The sequence below is a fragment of the Arachis ipaensis genome, chromosome B09, assembly GCF_000816755.2.
Source record: "Arachis ipaensis cultivar K30076 chromosome B09, Araip1.1, whole genome shotgun sequence".
Lineage (NCBI taxonomy): Eukaryota > Viridiplantae > Streptophyta > Magnoliopsida > Fabales > Fabaceae > Arachis > Arachis ipaensis.
In genome coordinates, this window is record NC_029793.2 from 114165841 (window position 1) to 114176273 (window position 10433).

At 36.6% G+C, this 10433-nt stretch overlaps 1 protein-coding gene across 1 annotated transcript; it reads left to right on the forward strand.

The window, feature by feature from the left end:
- On the forward strand, positions 802-1433 carry LOC107615864 (cell number regulator 7-like). Its single transcript, XM_021111973.1, has 3 exons — positions 802-823; positions 949-1026; positions 1138-1433. The coding sequence occupies exons 1-3, from the start codon at positions 802-804 to the stop codon at positions 1431-1433; spliced, it is 396 nt and encodes a 131-aa protein (XP_020967632.1).

Below are 10433 nucleotides of genomic sequence, written 5' to 3' on the forward strand. Positions count from 1 at the left end.
AGAACAAAACATATATGCACTTCCAAATTGTTTCTCTATCTGTCGGCGTTGTTTCCAATGTAAAACCCTTGACATTACGTAAAAACAAATAGAGCTTATGCTACTTATAAATAGCGAAAATCAATTAGGATGATCGATGATCAAATCAACTAACTACATACTCTTGAAATACGTATATCTCCGCACTTCCAAACATTTTTATTATTATTTTGAATCTAATTAGATAACTATGAATATTGGTGGTTATCCATCCTCATCACCCGTGTGGTCTGCTAAACTTTGTGGCTGTGGAGGTGACGCTAAAACATGTAATAATCATTATAAGCTTTATATATACCTTTGCATGATTAAATGTCAGCTTGAATTGTATATATTTTGCTTCTTGCGATATGAATATGCTTAATTTAATTTGTTACATACATATTTATTTGTTAGTATTTTACAGAAAAATAAGGTGACAGTTAAATTTTTAAAAATTTTGATTTTGTATGAATTAGTTTATTAAAAAAAATAGTAATTTAATTTTTCAAAATAACAAATGATGAACACCTTATCTCTTTCTATCTATTCATTTTGAAAAATTTAAAGATAGTAGTCTATTTATAAAAGATCATCACATAGATAATAATTTTTGGAATGAAACTTCACCTGTTTTAGTAGGATTCATAGTAAATAAAAAACAGTTGATAAATATTATAAGAAAACTCAGAAGATAATGAATATTTTATTGTCGGAAACCTACATCGTTTTCATGCTCATGTGACAGCAATGGAACACACACTACTATATATAACGAAATATATGAACAATTTCATTTTGTTTCGTAATATTTTGAGAAAGATATATATGTGTCCACCTCTATTTGCTATTATTGAAGACCTAATTGATATTTTTCTTTTTTTTTTTCAAAGACTAATTAATCTGAGTTCTGAAATTAAAATTTTTGAGGATGTGGTTTGATAACTTGCTGTCTACCCTGTGTCACCTTTGGGCAAATTGCAGAAATTGTGGATGAAGGGAAGAGTTGTAAGTATAATAATTAGATAAATCCACTATGAGTAATTTATTTATATACACAAAATATCTCTAGCTAATTACATTGTTTTTTCTTTTCTTTTGTTGAATTTCTGTATGTAGCATGCGCTTCACAAGGGTGTGTATATGGGTTACTGATGATTGTTTCATGCCACTGGATCTATTCATGTGTTTATAGAGAGAAACTGAGAAAAAAGTATGGGTTAGAATCTGAACCTTGCTGTGATTGCTGCGTTCATTTTTGCTGTGATCCATGCGCCTTATGCCAAGAACATCAAGAGCTCAAATTAAGAGGCCATGACCCTTCCAAAGGTACCTCTCTATCTATATGTATAACAATCGTCATCGTCCTCGTCATCGTCATCATCTCTTACATTGCAACTCTACTAGTTAGTTGAACAAAAAATACCGTAATACTATATATAGAGACAATAAATTAAAATTATTTTATTTAATTTATTATTTATAATTTTACGTATATGCAACTGAGTTTTATCTTTCTATTTTCGTGGAAATTAACTATGTTGTTGTAAACAAAAAATATTATATATGCAGGTTGGATTGGACCACCAACTACTAATCAACCACCTATGCCTCCTACCATGTATAAATGATCCACCAGCATATATCAAGATCCACTGGATATATATTACTTTTCAGAATATCTTTAAATAATATTTTGAAATGTCTATTAAATCATTGGTTAAGCAAAGAAAAGAAAAAGAAACAAAATTTGAGACTTATTTTAACCAACGTTTAAGAGATATTTCAAGATATCATTTTAAAGGAGTGTTAATAAAATAAAATAAAATAACGCAATTTTTTCTTATTGTATATCATCTTCTTGTAATGGATCGTAAGAAGACGTCTTCTTGAGGACGGAAAATTTCACTAGTATTTCTTTCTTTATAAAATCTTTATGCGCATTCATACACGTATACCATAAAGTCATAAACTATGCATTTAGTTTTTGTGTCAGTGTCACGAAATATATGTAAAATAACATACATTGCTAGCTAGCTAGCTAGCTCAAATATATATAGTGGATTATTTTATCCTTTGTTTCTGATTGACTATCACGGTATAAGTAATTTTTTTTTTTTAATGATGTTAAAAGAACATTTGCAACTCTATCTATATGTGTCAATTCTTGTGACCTCCACTCACTACAAAAAAAATAAATAAATAAATAAAAAATATGCTGAATATCATCAGATTTAACGACGAATATTATCGATAAATTTAGCAGTAAATTTTTCGATAGTTACAAATAAAAATTTGTCTTTTAAATAAATTACCGTCAGATTTAAAATTCTAACGACAAATAAAAGCGCAAAAATGAATTTTATTAGCATCGAATTTATTATCATATTTTTTTCAGACGGTAACAGGATTTAGTGAAACGTATCATTTAGCTAGGCAATGACGAACACCTTACCGTCGAATTTTTTCGCCAGTAAATTCGACGGTAAATGTGAGATAAATCTCAAACGTAAAACATTTTTCTGTTACGTCTGCTCACAGATCAGCACGATGTCGTCACTACTGCTAAAGTCTTCGTGAAAAGCCTCTGCTGTGCCACCGTTGTTGGTGTCTCTTGCCATCGATCGGAAGTCGTCGCCTTGTTGCTATCACCGCGGTTGAGGCCTATCGCGCCAAGGTGAGGTTGTTGTCCATTTTTTCTTTTGGTTGCTTGTTATGTTATTAAACCCTAACTCTATCACTGTAGGTTTCACTACTGCCTCCTGTCATCACCACCACGCTTCTACCATTCTACAGCCACCATCAAAGGTAAATTTCTTAGTTTTGTATTTTTCATATTTTTTTATTTGTTTAGAATTTTTGTTAGGTATTTTATTAAATTATTGATTAAATTTTTTAAAGAAGTGTGCGATTAGGGTTTGTTATATTAATTTAGTGTAATTAGAAATTAAATAATGTTAGCTTAGGTAGGGTGTAATTTAAGATTTTGAGTTAATGGTATTTTGGATGATTGTCAATTTTTTGAGTTTATTGTTGTCTAAGTTAATTATTTTTGAGTTAATTAATGTTGATTATTGTTAATTCTCTGAGTTAATTTTAACTTGTTAATTTTCTAAGTTAATTATTGGCTTATTGTTGATTGTTGTTAATTTTTTGAGTTTATTGTTGTCTAAGTTAATTATTTTCTAAATTAATTTTGCTGAGTTGATTGTTATTAATTTTTCTAAGTTTGTTATTGACGGGCAGAAAATTGCCAATTAAGAATTTATAATAAGAACAACGTTGCAAATACAGTTCTTAACCGACGAAAATTCCGCTTATCAATTTAGAAAGAGTTGTCACAATTTAAGAATAAAATACTGGGAGTAAAATTCCCAAGTCGTCTCCCAACGAGTTGACAAAAGAGTGCTATTTTATTGGTCAGAAATTTTTCCGAGAAATTTTAGAGTTGGAGAACAGAAAAATAAATGATTATAAATTAAAGCAATGAAAATTAACAAGAGGTTTGTGTAATTGAAATAAAGAAGCCTTGACCAGGAGAAGATTAATCGGAAGTTCTATCCTTGTTGAATTTTCCAAAGTGTAATAGTAAGAGGTTGTTGTTTTTACTTAGTTAACCTTTACCGAATAAAGGAAAGTCAAGTAATTGAGCCAACTCTAATTCACAAGTCCTAATCCTCTCCTATGGAAGGATTAGCGTTAGTGACTAGAGAGTTAGCCAACAACTTCCAATTGCAAATTAACACTTGAGTATTCCAACTCAAGGGTCTCCTATTAATCAACTCCAAGGTCAAGTTAAGAGCCTACTCCATTGACATGGATGCCAATGTCGCAGACATGTAAAGGGAAAAGAGAAGAGACATGGTAACTAAAATTAAATTAATAAAAGCTAATTTTGGAGTAATAAATTAAGGAAAGATGATACTCAAACCAATAATAAAATTAAATGTAAAAATAATTCTTGCATTAATAAATTTAAAAATCAAAGATATCCATATGTAAATCTGAACGGGGTAAATGGGTGATAAAAGAGTAAGGAAATAAGGAAACAAACTAGAATGATAGAAACTTCAACGAAGGTGGTAACTCTTCTCAATATCCAATTCAAAAGCATAAAACTCTAAAACTATGAATGTGAAGAACTCTAGAGAAAGTAGTATTTTCTCTCTCTAAGATCCAAAACTAAAAACTAAAAACTGTGTAAATGTGAATGTGTCTTGAGTCTCTGCTTGCCCCCTGGCTCTAGTCTGTGTTTCTGGGCCGAAAACTGAGTCCAAACTCAGCCCAAAATCGCCCCCAGCGTCTTCTGCGATTTCTGCACATGGCGCATGTCACGCGTACACGTCAGTCACGCGTACGCGTCGATGGTCTTCTTTGCGTGTCACGCGTATGCGTCAGGTACGTGCACGCGTCACTATGGAATGCGCCAAGTCACGCGCACGTGTCGTTCCTCGCTGGTCAGCTCCTTAGTTTCTTGTGTTCCTTCTATTTTTGCAAGCTTCCTTTCCATTCTCTAAGCCATTCCTGCCCTATAAAGCCTGAAAACACTTAACACACAGATCACGGCATCGAATGATATAAAAAGACATTAAAAATACACAATTTAAGGGCGTAGGAAGCAAGTTTTCAATCATAGAACAGAATTAGGAAGGAATTGTAAAATCATGCAAATTGTATGAATAAGTATGCAAAGACTTGATAAAAACCACTCAATTTAGCACAAGATAAACCATAAAATAGTGATTTATCAATCTCCCCACACTTAAACACTAGCATGTCCTCATGCTAAGTTCAAGGAGATCAAAAGAATAAATGGGGAAAAGTAAGACTCATGCAATGCAAGCTATGCATGTGAATGCAACTATATGTTAAGATGTTTCTATCTACTTGGTTAAAAGTAAACAAGTTCTCCAAGACAAACATAAATCAGATTCCACTAATTCAAATCACACAATAAAAGACAAGTAAACTTGTAAGAAGATAGCTCATGAAAGCAGGGAACATAGAATCAAGCATTGAACCCTCACTGGTAGTGTATATGCACTTTAATTGCTCAAGTGTCTAGGGTTACTCCACTCTACTCTTCTCTAGTCATGCTTTCTAAAACTTTGTTTTTCATCTAACCAATCAACAATTATTTATAGTGTACAAATGCAAACATCATGAGGTCTTTTCAAGGTTGTAATGGGACTAAGGTAAGGGTGAGGATATATGTATGGCCAAGTGAGCTATAATATAAATCTTTGACTAACCTAAGTTCTCACCTAACATACACACACTCTATATAATTCTAAAATCATGCCTAGCTACCCAAAATCCCACTTTTTCATCACATACTCATGTATCAATTTATAATTCTGTTACATATGCATTGATCTTTTATTGAACATAGCATTAGGATGGTTTTATCCCCTATTCATTTATTTCTTTTTTTGTACTTTTATTTTCTTATTATTTATTTATTTATTTATTTATTTATTTATTTATTTATTTATTTATTTATGAACATGAAAGCAAACATAACATATCAATGCACATGATTTTTCTGGTCTCACATGAGTATGCACCCAAGTTCCCAATATTCAAATAAAGTAGAAACATAACACATTCCCATTAACCCAGGTTCCCACAATTCCCACACTTAGTTAACACACTATCTTAAGCTAATCAAAGATTTAAATCAGGTAATTAATTGTTTTTCTGCTTAAGGCTAGTGATGTGGTAATATAAAGAACAAATGGAGATTAAAAGGCTCAAGGTGGCAAACAAAGGTAATTGAAATGGTAGGCTATTTGGGATAAGTGAGCTAATAACAAATGATGGCCTCAATCATATGTATGCATGCAAATATACTAAATAATGGACATATAGAATGGAACAAACTATAGATTGCAATCATAGAGAAGAAAACACACAAGAATAAAAATCATGGTTAAATAATGTAACCATATAATTAAGCTCAAAATTTCACAGGTTGTGTGTTCTTAGCTCAAAAACCATGTTCCAAATTAAAATCTTCAAACAAGTTTAACACAAAAAAATAAAAAAAATTAATTTGAATTAGTGAAATATTATAAAATAGGATCTTGAAAAGAACTCATTACTTCAACCAAGCAGAACATATATGCAAGAAATTATTATCATGCAATCTATACTATCTAACAAAAGAAAAAGTCAAATGTTGGTGTTAAGAGAGAGATTATCTCCGGAAGTCAGGGACTGACCTTCGAACACTTAAGGCTTGGCACGGTCCTCCGTGCCATCAGTAAGGAGCAAGGTAGGGCTGGAAGCATCGCCTCCACTGTCTGGTTTGCCATGGCTCTCTGTGCTACTAGGTGAAGGGGAGTCCGGGGTGTCCTTCTGTTCCAGAGGTGGGTGCTTACTAACAATGAGCTCTTTCAGATAGTTGTATCGGCGCTTGTTGTGGCACTCCAATTGCTCCATTCTCCGGTCTTACCAATCGAACCTCTCAAGGATCTGAAGGAACATATGATGGGTGGATGGTGCTTGTGGTGTGGATGATGGTAGAGTAGAAGAAGGAGGAGTAGCCAAAGATGGGCCTGGAGGCCGGCTAGCAGAGGGAACTAGGAGTCTGATGTACTTCCCATTCGGGATATACTGATCGGCCCTTGGGATCATGGTCTTGGTATCCCCAGCCCTATAGGAAACACCTGCTGCAGAGACTAAATCTGAAACTAATACGGAGAAAGGCAGGTTACCCGCAATCTGCACGTGTCCTATGGCCTGCCGGATGTGGCGAGGCAGGTTGAGAGGTTGCTCTGTCAAGATACACCAGATGAGAACGGCCATGTCCGCTGTGAAGGTGGACTTGTGAGTGCTCGGAAAGATATAGTGGGACATAATCTGTGCCCACACGCGAGCCCCCAAGGTAAGTGATTGGGCTGAGATGCTCTTGTGTTTTGACCGGTACTGCCCATAGATCCAGGTGTTGCCAGGTTGGGCTATAACTCCAAGGACACTGGCCCAGCCGAACTAATACATCTGGCACTTAAGAGAGGCCTCTTGATATGCATCCAATCCCTCTGGGCTAGGTGGAAGATCCAGTGCTCTTTGTATGGCACTCTCGGAGATAGGGACTTGCTGCTGACGAACATAGACAGTCTGCAGGGTAGGCGAGTAGAAGTTGGAGTAGAATTTAACTACCCATGATAAGTTGGCCTCCCGCGGCTGCCTCCTCAAAAATCCCCACTGTCTCCTCTCGATGCGGGGCTCCACAAAATCAACGAAATGTGTTGGAACAATGAGTAGATGCTCATTATTGTAATTCCTCTAAGCTAGGATAGGAAACATCTACTCGCAGTAACGGTTAGTGAACCGTGTGGAGTCCCGTGCGAAAAAGGCTTTCTCTGCTTAATCAACTTTAATGATCCTCTTTACCCGCTTTGTTGGCGGCTTGACTCTGGTAGATGGTGGTGCCTTAGCCGGTGCTCTCTTGGTTCCTCTCCTTGCTGGTGTCTTGTCAGTGGCCTTCTCTTTTCCTTTCTTGGTACCCATTCCTAAAGAAGAAAGAAAAAGGAAGACTTTTAAATATATATAACTAAAAATCAGAGGGAAAAAATTCCAAGTGATAATGAATGCCAATGAAAATATGATAGCTTAAATACATGGTAGCTACAACATGTAGGTAAGACATCAATTAAGAGCAAGAAGGCAATTCATAATAATTAGATGCAAGAGGGTAAAAGCATGCAGGTAATAGGCATGAGAAGCATAACTCAAGCATTAATTATGAAATGTGCCAAATTAAAAAGTACTTGTATAATGACAATTGTGAATGATAATCCCAAATACATATGGAGTACAAGTGTTGTGAAAATGAGGCATTAAAGTGTAAGAGTAAAATAAAATAGGATTCAGAATGCCATGAGAGCATTTTCACAAACACTTGATGTGCAAGTTAAAATAGGAATGAAAATAATGGATCCAAATGTATATGAGAGCCAAAATCATATGTCAATTGTCAAATCACTCCTCATAGTATCCACAAGCTTTATGATAATAAGGTAATGCCCAAATAGAACTCCAATACCAACATAAAAATGCATGAAAAAAGAATGCAAAAGAAACCACAAATAACTAAGCTAATAAAAATTGAGAGGAAAGATAAATTACTAATATGCAATAATGAAAGAAGAATGAAAGAGTAGATGGGAGGAAGAAAAGAACATGAGCTAGAAGATGAAAAAGGGAGGTAGAAAGTAGTAGATAGTAAGAAGGAATAATGAAGAAAGAAGGAAGAAGAAAGAAGAAAGAATTAGGAATGAAAAAGAAGTAGGATTTGAGAGCGGGAAAGATAAAACCTGAGCGGCGTACTGTGTAGGTGAGGCGGCGCATGCGACGCGTACGCATACAGCACGCGTACGCGTGCGTCGCGCAGAATGGATAGTGATGCGTAAGTGTCTGGCACGCGTACGCGTGCCCTTGGTCGTGCGAATCACGCAAAAGCAGCCCCACGCACGCACAACTCTCGGGTTGAACTGCACTGGAGCCAAAAAGACATTTGACGCGGGCGCGTCAGGTACGCGCACGCGTGGATAGCCACATAGTGAAACTGACGCGGACGCGTACGCGTGGGTAAATTTGTGCCTATAGCACAGTTCCAGCGCGAGGTCATCACAACTTTCTGTTCAAACACTCATTTACGCCGAATTCCAGGGTCACGCATACGCGTCATGGACGCTTACGTGTGGGTGGCTAACAACGCAAGCGACGCGCACATGCGTGAAGTACGCATACGCATGGGCTTGTTTGCGCGTAGAGCATGGTTCCAGTGCCAATCCCGCATAACTCTCTATTCAATTCCTATTCTTTTCGCATTCACAAGCGACGCGTGCGCGTCCTGGACACTTGCGCGTTGAATGCGTTTTTTTTATGCAAAATGCAGGTGATTATGCAGAAATTATGAATGAACATTGATAAAAACAAAATAAAATAAAACTAGGAATGAAAAGGGACGATCATACCACGGTGGGTTGTCTCCCACCTAGCACTTTGCTTTTACGTCCTTAAGTTGGACGGTCTACAAGCTCAATCTTCTTTTGTTGGTGGATCCTCCAAGAGGAAAACCTCTAGCTCTTTGTTGTCCTTCATTTTCTCACCATGATACAGCTTCAAGCGGTGGCCATTGACTTTGATGAATTTGGAACTTGCAGAATGACTCAGGTGGAATACTCCGTATGGCTCTGCCTTCTCTACTCTATAGGGGCCTTCCCACCTTGATCTCAGCTTGCCTAGCATGAGCCTCAACCTGGAGTTGTAAAGGAGAACTAGCTCCCTAGGTCTGAACTCTCTTTGCTTGATATGCCTGTCATGCACAGCCTTCACCTTCTCTTTGTATAGTCTGGAGTTGTCATATGCTTCGAGTTGAAGGTTCTCCAGCTCTGCTAGTTGCAGCTTCCTTTCAGCACCAGCCTTCTCAAATCCCATGTTGCATTCCCGTACCGCCCAGAAAGCTTTGTGCTCCACCTCCACTGGGAGGTGACAAGCTTTGCCATAGACTAGGCGAAATGGACTCATTCTGATGGGTGTCTTGTATGTTGTCCGATAAGCCCAAAGCGCATCTACAAGCCTGGTGCTCCAGTCTTTTCTATGAGGCTTGACAATCTTCTCCAGTATGCGCTTTATCTCTCTGTTAGACACATCGGCTTGCCCATTGGTCTGAGGATGATAAGTTGTTGCTACCTTGTGAATAATGCCCATGTTTCTTCAGTAGACCAGTCAATCTCCTATTACAAAAATGAGTGCCTTGATCACTCACGATTGCTCGTGGTGATCCAAAACGACAGATAATATGATTTCTAACAAAGGAGACAACAACATTAGCATCATCAGTACGGGTAGGAATTGCTTCCACCCATTTAGAGACATAATCAACAGCTAACAATATGTATAAGAAACCACTAGAGTTTGGAAATGGACCCATGAAGTCAATGCCCCAAACATAAAAAATTTCACAGAACAACATAAGTTGTTGGAGCATCTCATCCCTCTTAGGTATATTCCCAAACCTTTGGCATGGGAGCAAGATTTACAGAAGGCAGTAGCATCCTTAAAAAGAGTGTGCCACCAGAATTCATAGTCTAAAATTTTTCTAGCTGTTCTTTGAGGACCAAAATGTCCACCACTCTCAGAGGAGCGGCAGGCCTCTAAAATTGACTGAAATTCTGATTGAGGAACACACCTTCTAATTATCTGGTCAGCACCATACCTCCATAAATATGGGTTATCCCATATATAATATTTGGACTCGCTTTTCAGCTTGTCCTTTTGATGCTTAGTAAAATTGGGAGGGAAGGTATGACTAACTAAATAATTAGCTATAGGTGCATACTAAGGAACTACCTCAGATATTGCATGCAAGCTATCAAATGAAAAAACATCATTGATAGGAGTGG